At 37.2% G+C, this 20,311-nt stretch overlaps 1 protein-coding gene across 1 annotated transcript in view; it reads left to right on the forward strand.

The window, feature by feature from the left end:
* Positions 1 to 447: 447 nt before the first annotated feature.
* ARIH1 (ariadne RBR E3 ubiquitin protein ligase 1) overlaps positions 448 to 20,311 on the forward strand; it is a gene marked incomplete at its 5' end in the record, with an annotated part of 104,473 nt that continues 84,609 nt past the window's right edge. Inside the window, 2 exons of the mRNA XM_015566702.1 lie at positions 448 to 537; positions 11,832 to 11,899. Of these exons, the coding sequence (XP_015422188.1) occupies positions 448 to 537; positions 11,832 to 11,899 (158 nt within the window). The remainder of the gene's footprint in view (positions 538 to 11,831; positions 11,900 to 20,311) is intronic.

A 20,311-nucleotide genomic window follows, 5' to 3' on the forward strand; every position in this document is an offset into this window, starting at 1 on the left:
ATGACTTTTATTTAGTGATTTCAAGTGTACTCTAATCACACCTTGGCAGCATAGTAGAAAATTTATGCATGTAATAATTGCCATTTTAATTTTGGCAGAGAAAGTCTTTGGATATGATAGTTTCTTGTATATGAAAAGAGCAACATCTATTTGGAGAAATTTCATGGCATGGTTACAGAAGTGCCAGTAACTGTTGATGGTATTAAAAATACTTATTATTTTGCTTATTGCATTGGTACTATTTCTACTTGAAAGAAGGGAAATAGTATGAAAATCAAGAATAGTTTATTTGGGTATGTGTATGGGAGGGTTGCAGACATAAAGCAGGTATTTTATTATTGATATAGATAGATACGTTTTCTTCTGGTTTTCCCCTCCCCCTTATATACCTTGATTTTAATTTTTATCAAGTCTGTCTGTCTGGCCTTTGCCGCTGTGGCCCATTGATCTGTCCATCTGTCTGTTACAGTGCATATTGGGTACTTCCAGAAGTATGAATTCAGTGATGCAAAGGACAGGCGGGCTGCAGCAGCAAAGGTAGGACAGAATCATTCCAAAGAAAAGTCACTAAAGGACCATTAAAGATATATATGCGCACATATATTGGCAGCAAGTACCTCATTTCACACTGTTTAGTCTGTAAATCTTTATGGAAAGCCTGTTCGGACATAACAAATTTAATATAAGTATTTATAAGGACACAGTTTTATTTTTCTTTTAAACTAGAAGCTTACCTTGGCACTTAAGAAACAAAATAAATTGTTGCAAACATTTGAAGAAAACAAAATGAAAGGCTTATGTATAAGGTGTGAAGTGCTAGGTTGATTATATTATTTAGTATTGGTTGTAAAGTGAGGAATTACAGGGATAGCTGAATGATACAGATATTCACATCATTTTCTTTGCTATTAGACTTCTAAAATGAAGGGGCTATGTTTTTCCACATAAGTTAATACAGTGCTTCTCAAGACTTCCTAAATGAAAAGACAGATAAAAGTTTGTATTTGGTTTTCATAGAAGATTGCTGGGTTTTCAAAATTACTGTAAAACCCAAGATCTTAAGTATCCACAGCCTAAATTCTGTCCCAGAAGGCTGATGTTAGTAGTTAACACTTTAAACAGGCTTTTTTTTTTTTTTTAAAAAAAGATACTTGTTTATAGAGAGAGGAAGGGAGAGGGAGAAAGAAACATGAGAGCAAAACATCTATCAGCTGCCTCCTAACATGTACCCTATTGGTGATCAAGCCTGCAACCAGCCTGCAATCCTGATGCCCAACCGAGTCACACCGGCAAGGGCAGTAATCACTTGAATAAACGGTATACTATATTGAGGCCATCTACTCTACTTGAATGTGGAAATAATTTGAAGTGAAATTTCATGGTGTACCATAGTAGAGAGAGGTATTTTGATTCAGTAGTGTTAAAACAAGATGTTTTGGTGTGCTTTAAGATGGCCCCATTTTTTTGCCTTGGAAAATTCTTTTTGCATTCCTTATTTCATATTTAACACCTTCTTCTAAATGTATTTTAGATATTTCATGGTTTAAATAGATTATGTCTTTTTTACCTTTTGTAGTATGACAATATTAAAATAAATAATTGTCATGAATCTATAATTTATTCAAAATTGTCATACCTCAATAGAAAGCAAAATAGTTCTGAATTTTAGAGACTTACCTTTGTTTTAATCATGACTCAGCTACTATTGACATTTTAAAAGTGGCATCTACGTTTTAGTTTCTCTTTCTTAAACTGCATGTTGGTGGTATCTTTACAAAATTTGATTAATATGGGAACTGTTTAACTGGATCCTAAGTTGTTCAGATTTGATTTTTTTTTAAGTGTGCTTTCTCGTGTCAATAAATAATCTACAACTGAAATGATTTATTTTCAAAGAAAAATGAGTTATATTTGTGCCCTTTCTCATTTCCTGCTCCAATTCCACCTTACCCTCACAAGTTGCTGTTTTTTTTTCAACAGTATATTGTTAATTTAACAATTGTACAGTATTTTTTCATATGACCATATAAGTTTATCATTTTCCCTATTGCTGAACCTTTATTTCATTCTGTATCATGTGACTTCTTCCCTTCCCTTTCCTTTCTAGACCTAACCTAATCTTAGAAATGGGCTTGTTAGGCTTTGGGTATAGACATATATAGTTTGGTGGTTTTTTTGTTTTTTGTGGGGGTTTTTTGGTGGTTTTGTTTTGTTTTTATATATTTTTATTGATTTCAGAGAGGAAGGGAGAGGGAGAGAGAGATAGAAACATCAATGATAAGAGAGAATCATTGATCAGCTGCCTCCCACATGCCCCACACTGGGGAGGGAGCCTGCATGTGCCCTGACTGGGAATTGAACCGCAACCTCCTGGTTCATAGGTCAACGTTCAACCACTGAGCCATGCCAGCCGGGCTTATTTATAGTTTTTATAAATAAGACTGGACGTTTTCAAAAAAGGTTATTGGGTTTATCTTTACACCAGCAGTGTGTGAACTATCATTTTCTCTATATCCTTGCTGACACTATTAAGAATCTTAAGTTTGATAAAGAAAATACTAATGGTTGTTTTACCATTTTTCTGAATTGACTTTTTAAATCCTTTGTACCTTTTTTTTAATGTCTTAATGTATGATAATTGTTATAGCTCTTTTCTCCAATTGTTTTTCTTTTTTAGTTTTTTTTGTTGTTGTTTTTCTTCAGAGAGGAGAAGGGAGGGGGTAGAGAGAAACATCAGTCTTTTGCCTCCCATATGACTTCAACTTCAAGCCACAAGCTACATTAGTTCCTGAATATTTCTATATAGGTTAAGAGAATTAACCTATCCTTTGAAGCCTTGAAGCCAGGCATTGACTTCTTTCTAGCCAGGAAACCCTAGATGGAGCCTTCCAGTATAAGGCTGTTCTGTGTACATTGAAAATCTGTTGTTTAGCTCTAGCTGGTTTGGCTCAGTGGGTAGAACGTCGGCTCATACACTGAAGGGCCCCAGGTACGATCTGGTCAAAGGCATGTACTTCAGTTGCATGCTCGATCTCTGGCCCTGGTCGGGGCGTGTGCGGGAGGCAACCAATCAGTGTGTCTCTCACATCAGTGTTTCTCTCTTTGTCTCTCCCTCTCCCTTCCACTCACTCTAAAAATCAATGGAAAATATCCTCGTATGAGGATTAAGAAACAAGTAAGAAAATCTCGTTTAGTGTAGCCACCGCCTTTAATTTTCTGAGCTAGATCTGGATAACTGGCTGCAGCTTGTACATCAGCACTTGCTGTTTCATCTTGCACTTTTATATTATGGAGGTGTGTTTCATTCCTCCATGAACAAATGCCTGACACTTCCAACTTTTCTTCTGCAATGTTCTCACCTCTCAGCCTTTATAGAATTAAAGAGAGTTAGGGCTTTTCTCTGGATAAAGCTTTGGCTTAGGGAAATGTCGAAGCTTCTGTCTAGACCACTAAAACTTTCTCCATATAGCCATAAGGCTGTTTTGCTTTTTTATCATTCATGTGTTTATTAGAGTAGCACTTTTAATTTCCTTGATGACCTTTTTCTTTGCATTTGCAGCTTGATTAGTTGGCACAAGAGGCCTAGTTTGGGGCCTGTCTCGGCTTTCAGCATGCCTTCCTCACTATTATTTCTAGCTTTTGATTTAAAGTGGGAGACTTGTGACTCTTTCACTTGAATACTTAGAGGTCATTGCTGGGTTATTAATTGGGTTATTAATTGGCCTAATGTTAATATTGTCATGTCTCAGGTAATAGGGAAAGGGAGAAAATCTAGCATAAGGGGGGTAGGGAGCAGAGGGAAAAACGGCCTGTTGATTGAGCAGAGCACACACACATTTATTAAGTTCAACATCTGTGGGCACAGTTCATGGCATCTCAAAATAATAACATCAAAGATCACTGATCACAGTTCAGCACAACAAACTGTAATAATGAAAAGTTTGGAATATTGCGAGAATTACCAAAATGTGATGTAGAAATGCAAAGTGAACAAATAAATGCTGCTGGAAAAATTGCACCAATAGGTTTGCTTAACTCAGGCTTGCCACAAGCCTTCAATTTGTAAAAAAAAAAAAAAAAAAAAAAGGCAGTGTCTGCAAAGCTTAATAAAGTGGTGTGCTTGTATATACTAAGTATAAGTACAACATAATTTATAGGCAGTCTCTTGGGGATATGTAGGTTATTCTTGCTTTATTGGGTTTCCAAATAATTTGCATGTTAAATTTCTTATTTGTACCCTCCTACATTTGCACATATTTCTGTTGAGTAGCTTCCTAGAAGTGGAATCTCTGGGTTTGAGGTCATGTGCATTTTAAGTTTTGGTCAGTTCTGCCAAATCTCTCAGAAAAGTTTTTACCAAATGTGTCAGCCATTTAACATGTTGTGGACCACTCCCCCACACCTTTGTCCCTGAATATTATCAGTTTTTAAGATCTTAGCTATTGGGAGAGATTAAAAGCACTTATATTGAGAATGAATATTTTGTTTTCCAGCCAGCTGTATTCTGTGAATTCATAAACTGTTCATTTTTGTTGGGTTGTCTTTTATAGACATTGTGTTTATTTACCTTTTATTGTTTCTAGGCAGAAGTTTTATACTTTATGGCTTTGAGTTTTTATTACTGTTTAAAAAGGCATTCCAAAACAATAGTCTACAAATTTTGGGCCGTCAGCAACTCTTACAGAGCTTAGAGATTAAGCTAGATAGAAACATAATGTAAAAACATGAGTCCATTCAAACTGAGATTTTAGATAGAGTCTATAACTTATTTAATTCTATTTCAGATCGAATTCTGAGATGAATAAAATGCTAGGCTTTGGAGGCCTTTCTATGTATGTTAATTGGGGTTAAAAAAAATCCCCCTCCCCAAAGATATAAACAAGTGGAAGAATATAGCATGTTCATGGATTGGTAGAATCAACATCTCAATTAAAGTGCCTATACTACCCAAAGCAGTCTATAGATTCAGTGCAATCCCTATTAAAATACCAATAGCATATTTCACAGACCTAAACAAACACTCCAAAAATTTATATGGAACCAAAAAAGACCCCAAATAGCTGCAGGAAGCTTGAGAAAGAAGAACAAAGTTGGAGGAATCACAATACCAAAAATCAAGTTATACTACAAAGCCACTGTACTCAAAACAGCCTGGTACTGGCACAAGAACAGGCATATAGATCAATGGAACAGAACAGAGAACCCAGAAATCGACTCAAGCCACCATGTTCAATTAATATTTGACAAAGAAGGCAAGAACATACATTGGAGCAGAGATAGTCTCTTCAATAAATGGTGTTGGGAAAATTGGACAGGTACGTGCAAAAAAATGAAACTAGACCGACCACCAACTTACACCATACACAAGAATAACTCAAAATGGATAAAAGACTTAAATGTAAGATGTGAAATAAAAGTCCTGGAAGGAACCATAGCCACCAAAATCTCAGACATCTCTTGTAGCAATATGTTTACTGATACATCTCCTAAGACAATGGAAATTAAGGAGAAAATAAACAAATGGGACTACATGAGCCCTGACCAGTTTGGCTCAGCGGATAGAGCGTCGGCCTGCAGACTCAAGGGTCCCAGTTTCGATTCCGGTCAAGGGCATGTACCTTGGTTGCAGGCACATTCCCAGTAGGGAGTGTGCAGGAGGCAACTGATCGATGTTTCTCTTTCATCGACGTTTCTCTCTATCCCTCTCCCTTCCGCTCTGTAAAAAATCAATAAAATATTTTTTTAAAAAATGGGACAACCTGAGAATAAAAAGCTTCTGCATGGCAAAAGAAATGATCATCAAAATAACAAGAGATCCCACCACATGGGAGAACATATTTGCCAACGATACATCTGATAAGGGATTAATCTCCAAAATATATAGGGAACACATACAACTTAACAAAGGAAGACAAACAATCCAATTAAAAAGTGGTCAAAGGACCTAAATAGATACTTCTCCAAAGTGGACATACAGAAAGCCAAGACACATATGAAAAAATGCTCAAAATCACATCATCTGAGAGATGCAAATCAAAATGAGGAGATATCACCTCACACTTGTCAGAATGGCTATCATCAACAAATCAGCCAATGACAAGTGTTGGCGAGGTTGTGGAGAAAAAAGAACCCTAGTACACTGCTGTTGGGAAAGCAGTCTTGTATAGCCACTGTGGAAAGTATGGAATTTCCTCAAGAAATTTAAAATGGGACTCCCATTTGACCCAGTCATCCCACTTCTAGGAATATATCCTAAGAAACCTGAAACACTCATCAGAAAGAGTATATGCACCCCTATGTCTATAGTGCAATTTACAATAGCTAAGACTTGGAAATAGCCTAAGTGCCATCAGCAGATGAGTGGTAAAAAAGCCATGGTACATTTACACAATGGAATACTCTACAGCAATAAAAAAAAGAAAGAACTCTTACCATTTGCAATAGCATGGATGTACCTGAGCAAAACAAGCCAGTCAGAGAAAGATAAGTATCACATGATCTCACTCATATGTGAAATCTAATGAACCAAATAAACTGATGGTCAAAAATAGACCCAGAGTTATAGAAGCATGAACAGATTGTTGAACCTCAGAGGGAAGACAGAGGAGGGTAGGTGGGAAGAGATCAACCAGTGAACTTGTATGCATATGTGTATAACCTGTGGACATAGACAATGGGGTGATGACGGACTGGAGGGTTTGGGAGGACTGGAGCGGGCTGGAAGAGGTTAATGGGGGAACAAGGAGGACCTATGTAATACTTCCAACAGTAAAGATTAAAAGAAAAGAAATCCTCCCTCCCCCATATTCTGATATGGCTTGGAGTGTGTTCTGCATATCAGTTTTTTAAAAGCTCATCAGATGATTCTAATATGCTACCAAAGTTAAGAAATACTTGATCAAAGGTTTAGAGAATGATAGTCCATTAATATTAAAACCTCAGCTGGGACATTGGGCATAATCAGACCCTTTTTTTAAAAAAATGCAGAATCAACTTTATATGCTAACACCGTTTCTGTATCCCTAGAATGTAATATTCTTCAAATTACTAAAATATTATACTTCTATATTCATATGGAATTTCACATATATACTTTACTTTTCAGAGCCCCCTTAATGGGGAAACAAAGAATAGTAGTTCCTATTTCCCGCTGCATATGCCTATTATTTGGGGAACTTTAGGCAAAAACTTAGGTTAAAAAATACAGATACCTATGTCCCACCCTAAACAACAAGAGATTCTAATATGTAGCTAGAATGGGGAACCATTATTTTAGAGCTTATAAATAGAGAAGATTTGAGATTATAGCTTTATTGTCCTAAAAATTAAAGGTATAGTTGCCAGTATTAGTTTTCTAATTATAGTTATTTTGCCCATTAACTTTTTGTTTGGATTGTTTATAGCTTTAAAAAATGAGGAATATCAATAAAAACAAGATGAAGAGGTTTATTTTTCAACCAAGAGCTTGAATTGGCTTTTCACTAAACTAATTATGAATTTTTGTAGCACACATAGGTAGATTTGTCTCCTTTCACTTGTCCCCCAAACTAGTTTAATTAAATCAGAATCTTTGAGTGTGGTGGGGCAGCACATATTTTGATGAACTTCCTCTAATATTCAATTTCTATTGACCTATTTTATCTTGGGTCAAATCTCTTAACCTCTCTAACCTCATCTGTAAAATGTAACTAGTGCCTACCTTGCATTAAGTATTGATGTGAGGATTAAATTAAATATATGTAAAGTGTCTGGCACTAAATAACCTCACATCTATGTTCATTGTACTTTTAACAGAACTCCATTATAGGTATTGCAGTGCAGGTTGGATTACTTTTATAATTTAGTATTTTAAATTTATATTTTAATTTATATTCAATATAAAATTTATATTTTTGGATCTAAACTTCCATGAATTTTGACAAATGCCTAGAGTTGTATAACCACCACCATCACAATCAGAACAGTTCCATCATCACCTCCTATATAATTCCCTCTTTCTACTTGGTTTGCTTAAACCACCCCCCACCCTTAATCCCTGGAAACCAGACATATGTACACCAGTCCTATAGTTTGCCTTTTTCACCCTGTCACACAAATGGAATCATACAATATGTAGCCTTTTATATCTGGCTGCTTTCACTGGAAATTTGCATTTGAGATTATTCTTGCTGTATATATAGACTAGAGACCCAGTGCATGAAATTTGTGCTAGGGTCCCTAGCAGCAGCCTGCTGCGGCCTCCCTTCCCCAGGCGGTTGCCTGCAGCTGGCGGGGGCCTCCCTTCCTGTGGTTGGCTGGCTGGCCCCGCCCCCTGGTCAAACTCCCAGTCAAGGGGACGATTTTGCATATTAGGCTTTCATTGTATAGGATAGTTCTTTTTGTTCCTGGGTAGTATTCCATTGTGGGGATATATACCACAGTTTTGTTTCTCATTTTTGTCAAGTACAAATAAAGCCCCTACTTTATGAACAGTATTTTTATATATTTTATTGATTTTTTACAGAGAGGAAGGGAGAGAGATAGAGTTAGAAACATCGATGAGAGAGAGACATCGATCAGCTGCCTCCTGCACATCTCCTACTGGGGATGTGCCCGCAGCCCAGGTAACATGCCCTTGACCAGAATCAAACCTGGGACCTTTCAGTCCACAGGCCGACGCTCTATCCACTGAGCCAAACCGGTTTCGGCTGTTAATCTCTTTTAGGTGATTGGATGAAAATGTTTTCATTTCACTTGGGTCAGTAACAGTGAGATATTGGAATAGTATTAAGTATATGTTTAACTGTAAGAAACTGCTAAACTTTTTCTTATTGGCTGCCCTCTTGCATTATCACCAGTAGTATATGAGAGAGTTCCAGTCACACCACATATTCTGTAGCACTTGGGATTGTCAGATTGTTCCCCACCCCCACCCCTAACACACATTCTAATAGGCATGTAATGGTACCATTATTGTTTCAATTTTGTGTCTTGAATAACTAATGACATTAGCATGTTTTCATATATTATTTATGCCTCTGCATAGATTTTCTTTTGTGAAGTATCTTTTTAAATCATTTGCTTATTTTTTAAATTGAGTTGTTTTCTTCTTGTTAGATTTCAAGATACATTTTAAATATATATATTTCAGCCGAGTCCAGCTCAGTGGCTGAGCATGGACCTAGGAACCAGGATGATGTCATGGTTCCATTTTCGTCAGGGCGCATGCCCAGGTTGTGGGCTCAATCTCCAGTAGGGGCTGTGCAGGAGGCAACCAATGGATGATTCTCTCTCATCACTGATGTTTCTATCTCTCTCTCCCTCTTCCTTCCTCTTTTCTGCTTCTCTGAAATCAATAAATACATCTCTCCCTCTCTCTCTCTCTCTCTCTCTCTCTCTCTCTCTCTCTCTCTCGGCCCAGTTCACAGAATTTGTGCACGGGTGCAGTCCCTAGGCCTGGCCAGTGATCGAAATGCGAGCTTCGGGCGTGGAAGGGCTCTATCCATTGAGCCAAACCGACTAGGGCTAGAATTTTTAAAATTAATTTTAAGGTTTTCACCCTTACCTAATATTAATAGCTGCTTTTAGGAGCTTTGATAATTCTAACAGGTGGGTCATCTAGGGGTTAGCATATATTGTCATCTCCCTTAATCAGATTTTTAGTTGTTCTTGCTATGTCTGATAATTTGGGATTCTGTCTTGGACATTTTGAATATTATGTTGTAAGATTCTCTGTCCTGTTAAAATCCTTTTGAGAATGGTGAGGATTTTTAAATTTCTTTTAGTAAACAAGCCAACCCAGTGAGATTATAAATTCAAGTTCTTTCTCGCTTTAAATAGGCAGTGGTTCCATTATCTATTCCATTTCAAAGCCTTTGCTATGTTGAATTTGCCCCTTCCATTCCTATTTAGTTTGTTTAGGACTTAGGCAGTGATTCATGTAATAGTTCTGTTCTGAAAGCCTCTCTTGTACTTCTTTGGCTGGTTTTGACACATGTACAGCTATAGTTAGGCCCAGAACTTGGTTCACATACAGAATTAGAGATCTACTTCTCCATCTCTCTCTGTGATTTTCCCTGAACTCTCTGGCTCCAGGGGCCCTTTTCTTTACTCCTAGAGCCAGAAACATGGAATTCTCTCCGTTTTAGTTTCCTGCCTGTCATATCTTGGGGTGAAGTAGGAAGAGAAAAAAAAAAGAATGGATGCCTCTACACCAGGGGTCCCCAAACTACGGCCCGCGGGCCACTTGCAAATACAAATATTGTATTTGTTCCCGTTTTGTTTTTTTACTTCAAAATAAGATATGTGCAGTGTGCATAGGAATTTGTTCATAGTATTTTTTTAAAACTATAGTCCGGCCCTCCAACGGTCTGAGGGACAGTGAACTGGCCCCCTGTTTAAAAAGTTTGAGGACCCCTGCTCTACACTCTTCACAACAGGGACCCTCTTCCTGATTCCTTTATTCAGAGCAATGTTTTCTCTTTTGGTTTTCAGTGCTCACTCTGCAGCTGGGTAGTTTGATGGCTGGTCTGGTTTCAGTATGGGGGGCTATGAGGGGGGACGGGACAGGAGAAAGGAAAAAGGTATTTTCCCCACATTCACCAGGAGGCTTTTGCCCTTGTCTTCTGGACACACACACACACACAAATACACACACACACACACATTTCTCTGAATTTTTACTGATCATGCCTGTTACAGTTTCCCTGTTTGGCCCACCCTTGGGTCAAAGCCAAGAAGTAAATGGGAAAGCAAAACAAAACAGGATACTTACCACTACCTTATTAGTTGTTCTTCACTTACTTCCCTCTCCAGTCTGCTTGCTGTTATTTCATTTTCAGAGTACTTTGTTAGATGTATTTTGTCCAGAGTTTTTCATTATAATCAGTGGAAAAAAAGGACACTAAAGTGAGCTTATTGCCCTATGCCATGTTGGCCAGGATCGAGAAGTCAGGTTGTCACATTTCTAAGAAAAAGTTGGTGTCTCTCAGTGGTTAGAACGCTGTCCTGCACATGGAAGGGGGGGTTGTGGGTTGGATTCTTGGTCAAGAGCATGTACCTGGGTTGAATGTTAGATCCCGGGACCCGATAGGGGGTGTGTGCAGGGGGTAACCAATTAATGATGTGTCTCTCATATCGATGTTTCTCTCTCTCACCTTCTTTCTCCCTCTCTCCCTTCCTCTCTTCCACTCTCTCTAAAAATCAATGGGAAGCCCTGGTTCGTTTGGCTCAGTGGATTGAGCCTCGGGCTACCTATGGACTAGTCAAAATTCTGTACCCAGGTAGTAAGCTCACTAGTTTCATGGGAAATGGAAAAATTTGTAACAGCATTGTGATAGGACAGTAAAGTTTTTGTTTCATGGCATTAGCCTTTTCTTCTGGAAATGAAATACCAACCTATTTTATACTCTATAAATTATTACACAGTACAGATTTTTTATCTTTTTTTTTTTCATTAAATGTCTTTGAAGGACCTTCTGATTTAAAATGGTTTATAATCATTTGAACTACTCAATACATAAGGTGTTAGAAGTTTTATTGATTAATAGTGTGCTGATATGGCAGATGTTAACTCTTAATTGCAAAAGTTAATTTTCATTAGTGCTTGATTTAATACAGTAATTTTTCATTTAATTCCTTTTTGGCTTATTTTGACTTCTGCTTTAGAATCCTATAGAAACCTGCCTCATTGGTGTGGCTTACTATTTTTGAATAGTCTTGATCATTTTTTAAGGGGATAAAAAATATCGTAGGAAAGTAAATTTGGGTGGAGTGTTATAAATTCAACCTAAAAATTCACTAAATGTTAATGAAGTGCTATTACCTGAAAATGACTTTTTTTCCCCCTTTAGAATCCAGCAACTATCACAAGAATACTCCTTAGCCACTTCAATTGGGATAAAGAGAAGCTAATGGAAAGGTAAGGAACTATCATGTCAGCTTTGAACTTAAAAGTAACACAGAAAACCTATTGAACAGAATTTACAAGAAGCAAGTAAGGAGTTGATTTATATACCAGTGTGTGAACAAACCAAAATGCAAGCAGTATCTGGTTTAATCTCTTAAATTCTTAATCCACAATTTTGCAATAAATATAGTGTTTAAGGGAACTCGGGATGAATGTTTCGTATTTTATTTTGGAGGTGAATGGGGGGCTCTGCTTCAGTATCATGTACATATATTTCCTTTTGAGTACCGAGAACTAAAAGCATTTTTCAAAAATGCATAAGATCTTTAAATTACTTAAAAAATTTCTTGCCCATAAACCTTTAAATCCATGTTAGGCATATTAATGACATTTATTCAGTAAAAAGAAAATAAAGAAGTTGCTCTTGGTATCCTGGCCACCAAAATGGCTAATTGAACTGATTTTCTGGTTTCAGTGCAAGATTATATTCCATAGGAGATTTAAAATTATTTTCTCTCAGAAAATGTTTCTAGCTCTAATACTGATGCCATTCTTAATCTTTTCCTCTTCTTTAGATTTGAAATTTGGAACACTTAAGGTGGAGTAGGGTTAAAAGCCTCTATTCTCTCAGCCTTTATTCTCAGTCTAAAATTAGCAGTCCTAATTTTAATAAAAAATTACAACTAGTTATTGGGAACTGAGAACCCAGATATTGTGAAAAGTAAATAAAAATATTTCCCCTTTGATTTGAAAATTGAAAGCACTTTGTAAAACATATTAGTTAATATCAAGAGTATTACATGATTTCTCACACCTGTACCCAACTACAATTTAACGCCTTGAGTGCTGGGGAGCGCTATTCACCAAAAGTACCGGGAGCGCTATCAAAGCTTCGAAATGGCGTCCAGTTCTAAGTATGCTTTTATTAGTGAAGATGATATTGCTAAATATGTCAATGTAGTAAAGGTTTCCTTAAGTTTTTGAATATGTGACTTCATTTACTTGCGATTCATAATTTTTTTCCTAAACTGCTGTAAAATCAGCAAAAATGTCTTGGCAATTTTAGCACAATTCCTAGGATATTGGTTGGCACTCAAAGGGTTAATAGTAACAATAATACCTGTCAATTATTAAACCCTCTGTGCCAGACATTATTTCATTTTATCATCTTGATAGCCTTATGGGGCTAAGAAATTATTAAATTTAATTGATGCAGAAACTAAGACTTAGAGTTTAATAATACATTTACCTCAGTTTTGTAACACAAGGAGTTACCACTCAGACTCAGGTTTGTTGGACTCCTAAGCTTATGTCCTTAAACACAAAGTATACATCTTTCCCATGATTCGTAAATGAAATGCTCCTTGACTAGTTTTATGTTGTTATCTTTTTGTTTGTTTTTGTTCCCCCATGCATCTCACCATCTTTTTTGAAGTCGGTGATATTTCTTAAATTAGTAACATTTATTTTCAGGCTTGTTTTATGGCACCTTTATTAGGAAAAGGGGTTTTCTTGTTTATATCTGATATGTTTTTAGTGAACTAGATTTATTTACAGTTTGTTTGCTATTAATCCATTTTTCCAAATTAGTGTTTTTAAAATCAATATGTACTATTTTTGTCTCATTTAATGAGTTTCACATTATATCCTATGCTGTCTAATATTACCACTGTCACATTTTATTTTTATGATTACAACTGCCTTAGTAAGTTGTGCTTTATATTTACCATGTCTTTGGTTATTTTGTTGCCTTAATTAAGTTTTCACCCTCTCCCCCTCCCCCCAATAATTTTAAAAGTTATATATTTTATTTTTAGTAGCCATCCTTAAAATTTGTATATGCATACTTAAAACTATAAGTATGGCCCTGGTTAGTGTGGTTCAGTGGTTAGAGCATTGGTCCCTCCACTGCTAGGGTCACCCGTTAGATCCCTGGCCCAGGACATGTGTAATTTGTTTATTGCAGTCCACTGTTTTCTCCAAATTTACCTTTCATATTCTAGAATATACGCTTTAGTCATTTAAATCAGGTTTCATATGTGATAACTATTCATGTGCTCTAAAGAGAAATATTTTGAGTTTTGAGGGTGAGTTTTGAAAACATACCCTTTTGGCCCTTAAATTCTTCATACTTATGTTTTTGATTTGGGGAAATTCTTAGTCGTTCTTTCTTCAATAATACCTTCTCTCCGGTCTCTTAATGCTTTCAGGAATTCCTGTTATTCACATGTTGAAACTTCTGGATCTCATTTCCAAGTCTCCTAATTTTTTCTTTTTTAAATTTATTAGGACAACATTGGTTAATATATAGGTTTCAAGTGTACATTTCTATGATACATGATGTGTATATTGTATTGTGTGCCTACCACCCAAAATCAAATCATCATCTGTCACCGTATTTGGCCCCCTTTACTCTTCACTATGCCCCTATCCCTTTTCCTCTGGTAACCACCATACTGTTGTTTATCTCTGTGAGTTTCATATCCCACATATGAGTGAAATCATACGGTTCTTGACATTATCTGACTGACTTATTTTGCTTAGCATAATATTCTTAAGGTCCATTCATGTTGTTGCAAATGACAGTATTGCATTTTTTCTTATGACTGAGTAGTATTCCATTACATATATACATATAAAAATCTTGTTTATCCTCTATTGAAGGACATGTCAGTTATTTCCATCTCTTTACCACTGAGAATAATGCTGCAGTGAACATAAAGGTGCATATATCTTTGTGAATAAATGTTTTTGAGTTTTTCGGGTTGGTATCCAGAAGAGGGATAGCTAGTTATATGTAACTCTGTTCTTAATATTTTGAGGAACCACGATACTGCTTCCCATAGTGGCTGTGCCAGTTTACATTCCCATGAGCAGTGAATGAGAGTTCCTTTTTCTCCACAATCTCCAACACTTGTTCTTACCTGTCTTATTGATAATAGCCATTCTAACAGGTGTGAGGTGGTTTCTCATTGTAGTTTTGATTTGTATTTCTCTAATAGCTAGTGAAATTGAACATTTTAATAAATCTGTTGGTCATTTGTATATCATCTTTTTAATTTTTTAATTATGATAGCGAATTTATTAAGAGACAGAGGGAAGACTCCTGATTCAGTCTCTGTGTGGTCTTCACTTTCCATCCTTGGTTATCAGAGTTCTCTCCAGCTAGTCTTCAGTTGATTATTCTGGATGGTTTTCTGTATTTTAGTTGTAATTCCAGTTTGGTCCTAGGGAGCATGCCTGTGAGCTTCCACTTACTCCACTGACATACTGGAATTTTCTGTATGTCTTCTTGGGAGAAGTGTCTGTTCTGGTCCTCTGCCCATTTTTTAATTAGATTGTTTGGTGTTGAGTTGTATGATTCTTTATATATTTGGATATTAACCCCTTATTGGAGCTGTTTGACAATATCTCCTATTTGGTTGATTGCCTTTTTGTTTTATTGGTTTCTTTGGCTATTATAGAAGCTTTTTAGTTTGATACAGTCCCATTCACTTATTTTTGCCTTTACTTCCCTTGTATTTGGAGTCAAATTCATAAAATGTTCTCTATAACCAAGGTCCATAAATTTAGTGCTTGTATTATTTTCTATGCAATTTATTGTTTCAGATCTGATATTTAGGTCTTTGATCTATTTTGAAATAATTTTTGCTCATAGGGACAAACTGTAGTCTAGTTTCATTAATTGCATGTGGCTTTCCAATTTTCCCAGCACCATTTATTGAAGAGGCTTTCTTTTCTCCATTATATGTTTTTGGCTCCTTCCTCAAAAATTATTTTTTTATATCTGGGCTTAGTTCTTTTCCATTCGTCTTTGTGTCTGTTTTCTGTCAGTACCATGCCGTTTTGATTATTGTAACTCTATAGTACAATTTGAAGTCTGGTAGCTTGATACTTCTGGCTTCATTCTTTTTTCTCAGGATTGCTTTGACTATTTGCGGTCTTTTGTGGTTCCATATAAATCTATTTTTAAAATATGACATTGAGATTTTGATGGAGATTGCATTAAATCTGTATATTGCTTCAGGTAGTATGGCCATTTTAACTATGTTGATTCTTCCAATCCATGAACACAGAATGTCTTTCCATTTAATTGTGTCTTCTTCAATCTTGGATAATAGTTCTTTGTAGTTTTCAGTATATAGGTCCTTTACGTCCTTTGCTAAGTTTATTCCCAGGTATTTTATTCCTTTGGTAGCAATTGCACAAGAAATTGGTTTGGGTTTTGTTTTTTTCATTTTTATTTCTTAAGTTTCATTGTTAGTATATAGGAAAAGAAGTGGATTTTTGTACATTGATTTTGCATCCTGCAATTTTACTGTATTTGTTTATTATTTGTAATAATTTTTTTAGTGGAGTCTTTAGAGCTTTCTATATTCAGGATCATGTCATCTGCAAAAAGTAACACTTCTAGCTCTAGCCCAGTGGTTCTCAACCTTCCGGCCCTTTAAATACAGTTCCTCATGTTGTGACCCAACCATAAAATTATTTTTGTTGCTACTTCATAACTGTAATGTTGCTACTGTTATGAATCATAATGTAAATATCTGATATGCAGGATGGTGTTAGGCAACCCCTGTGAAAGGGTCGTTGGACCACCATAGTGGTCACAACCCACAGGTTGAGAACCGCTGCTCTATACGCAGAGGCAGTCTGTGGAGGCTTTGAATCTTTACCTGATCTAATTAGCCAGAAACAGCGTTTGACACTGTCCTGCACTAGAGATTGAGAGGTGTAGCAGATCCACCTAATACACGTTGCAGGCACATCCCCAGTAGGGGGTTGGCAGAAGGCAGCTGATCCATGTTTCTTTCTCATCATCAGTGCTTCTAACTCTCTATCCCTCTCCCTTCCTCTCTGTAAAAAATGAATAAACTACATTTAATAAAAGTAACACTTCTACTTATTCCTTTCTAATTTGGCTGCCTTTTATTTCTATCTCTTGCCTGATTGCTCTAGCTAGGACTTCTAGAACTATCCACACTAATAAAAGACAAATATGCTAATTGACCGTACCTTCACGACGCCCGCCAGCCAATCAGAAGAGTATGCAAATTAACCCAACAAAGATGGTGGTTAATTTGCATACACAGGCACCCAGTGAAAGACTGAAGACGGTGGAGAAGGGAGCCAAGCAGTGAAGAAGGGAACGGATTGGAGGTAGCAGAGATGGGAGCGGAGCTGAAGCAGTGGACACGGGAGGGAGCGAAGTGGCGGAGAAGGGAGGGAGCGAGGCGGCAAACACAGGAGGGAGGCTAAGCAGAGGATATGGGAGGGAACCAAGGTGGCAGGGAAGGGAGGGAGCCGAGGGCAAAGCAGCGAAGGGAGAGAGTGAGGCAGTGGAGAAGGGAGCAAAACCCGCCTCGGTGGGCTTTGCTCCCTTCTCTGCTTCGCTCCACTCTCAGGAAGCCCTATTCTTGCAGGAATAGGCCCGAGGAAGCCCTATTCTTGCAGGAATCTTCCTGCAATGGGTCTATAGTCCTATATAATAAAACTCTAATATGCAAATTGACCAAACAGTGGAATGACACTCACTGACTACCAGGGGGAAGACGCTCAATGCAGGAGCTTCCCCCTGGTGGTCAGTGCGCTCCTACAGGGGGAGTGCCCCTCCAGCCAGAAGCTGGGCTCACAGCTGGCGAGTGCAGCAGCAGTGGCAGGAGCCTCTCCCACCTCTGCTGCAGGCAGGCAGTAAGTTGTGAGGGGGTCTCTGACTGCGAGAAGGCGCAGGCCAGGGTGAGAACACCTCCTCCTCCCCCCGCCCCCCGTGCACTAATTTTGTGCACTGAGCCTCTAGTGTTGAATAAGAGTGGTAAGAGAGCATATCCTTGTCTTGTTCCTAATATTAAAGGAAAAGCTTTCAGTTTTTCACCATTCAGTATAATATTAGCTGAGTGTTTATTATTTAATGCCTTTATTGTATTGAGGTATTTTTCTTCTATACCCATTTTATTGAGTGTTTTAATCTTAAGTGGATGTTGTATCTTATGAAATGCTTTTTCTGCATCAACTGATAAGATCATAGTTTTTATCCTTTGTTTTGTTAATGTGGTGTATTATGCAGATCAATTTGCTTATGTTAAACCATCCTTCTGTCCCTGGTATGAATTCCACTTGATGGTTATGTATTTTTTTTTTTAATGTTTGTTGTATTTGATCTGCTAGTATTTTGTTTAGGATTTTTGCATCTGTGTTAATCATAGATATTTATCTGTAGTTTCCTTTTTTGTGTGTAATGCTTGCCAGATTTTGGTATTAGGGTTATGTTGGCTTCATAAAATGTGTTAGGAAGTATTGCCTCCTTCAGTATTTTTGGAAAAGTTTGAGAAGTATAGATTATCAAATCTTCCTTGAATGTTTGGTGTATTTCACTAATGAAGCCATCTGGTCATGGGGTTTTATTTTGAGGTTTGGGGTTTTTATTGTGTGTGGTTTTTTTGTGTTTTTTTTTTTTTCAGAGTTTAAAGTGAAGGTAAGTTTATTAATGAAGCAGTGAGCCACAAAAATGGGCTACTACACAGACAGAGCAGCTTTTCCTTATTGTGATTTACTTCTTTTATTAAAGCTTATTTAATCAAGGGCAGGGCATTCAGTAAAGGTGAGGAATATTCAGGATTTTTCGAGGAAGGTTATGGAGATATATCAGAAGAGCCCCATGAACCATTTTGTGTCCTTATACAGGCTTTTGGTTTCTGATTATGGTGGCATAGTGTGGCTTATTTAGTGTACTAATGTATTACTGTGAGGATGTCATGAAGCTTGGCGTTTTCTTTAATATGAAATTAATTGCCATGTTGGATCTAGCTGGTCTCTGCTGGTTCTAAGCCACAAATCCATTGGGCATGGTTGTTTCAATTTCCTCACTGTTGATTGGTGTATTTAGATTTTCCAGTGATTTGTGGTTCAGTCAAGGAAGGTTATACATTTCTAGGAATTTATCCATTTCTTGTAGGTTATTGAATTTGGTGTCTTATAGTCTTTCATACTATTCTAGTGTGATCCTTAGTATTTCTGTGATGTCTGTGGTAACTTCTCTTTCATTTCTGATTTTGTTTATATGAGTCTTTTCTCTCTTTTCATTAGCCTAGCCAGGGATTTTTCAATCTTATTAATCTTTTCAAGGAACCAGCTCTTTGTTGTAGTGTTTTTGGTAGTCTTTTTGTTCTGTATTTCACTCAATTCTGCCTTGATTTTTATTTCCTTTCTTTTGCTAACTTTGGGCTGCTTTTGTTATTGCTCTAGTTCTTTAAGATGTAATGTTAGGTTGTTTACTTAAGATTTTTCTTGTTTCTGGAGATAGGCTTGTACCCAGAAATTTTTGTTGTTGTTAATCCTCACCAAAGGATATTTTTCCCATTGATTTTTAGAGAGAGTGGAAGTTGGGGGAGAGACATTTATTTATGTGAGGGTCACATCAATTGGTCACTTCATGCACATGCCCCAACCCGGCTGGGATCGGGCCTGCAACCCAGGTACATGCCCTTGACCAGGAATTGTACCCAGACCCTTTGGTCTGCGGGCCTATGCTCTAACTACTGAGCCAAACCAGTTAGGGCCATCCCAGAAGTTTTGATAAGCTTCACTTTTTATTTCTTCTTTAACCCAGTCACTTTTTAGTACTATGTTTAATATTTGTGGGGCTTGTTTTTTATTTATGCAATTTATGTCTGATTTCAAAGCATTATGGTAAGAGGATATGCTTGCTATGATTTCAATCTCCTTAAATTTGTTGAGGCTAGTTTTGTGACCCAACATATGATCTGTCTTTGAGAATGTTCTGTGTGCAGTGGAGAAGAATGCTTAATCTGATGTTCTGGGATGAAAGGCTCTGTAAATTTCAATTATGTCCATTTGGTCTAATATATCATTTAAGGCTGATAATTCTTTTATTTTTGACATCTGGTTTCACTCTTTTTATTTTTTTTTTAAATCTTTGTTGTTCAGATTATTACAGCTGTTCCTCTTTTTCCCCCTCATAGCTCTCCTCTACCCGGTTCCCACCCGACCCTCTGTCTGCCCTCACCCCCCCCCAACCCCCAACTGTCCTCATCCATAGGTGTACAATTTTCCCCCCGCTCCCCCCGGCCCCCTGTCTGCCCTCCCCCCCCCCCAACCCCCAACTGTCCTCATCCATAGGTGTACAATTTTTGTCCAGTCTCTTCCCACACCCCCACAACCCTTTCCCCTGAGAACTGTCAGTCCACTCCCCTTCTATGCCCCTGATTCTGTTATATTCACCAGTTTATTCTGTTCATCAGATTATTCACTTGATTTTTAGATTCACTTATTGATAGATATGTATTTGTTGTTCATAATTTGTATCTTTACCTTTTTCTTTTTCTTCCTCTTCTTAAAGGATACCTTCCAGCATTTCATATAATACTGGTTTGTTGGGGATGAACTCCTTTCGCTTTTCTTTATCTG

The sequence above is a fragment of the Myotis davidii genome, unplaced genomic scaffold (genome assembly GCF_000327345.1).
Source record: "Myotis davidii unplaced genomic scaffold, ASM32734v1 scaffold52, whole genome shotgun sequence".
NCBI classification, from domain to species: Eukaryota; Metazoa; Chordata; class Mammalia; order Chiroptera; family Vespertilionidae; genus Myotis; species Myotis davidii.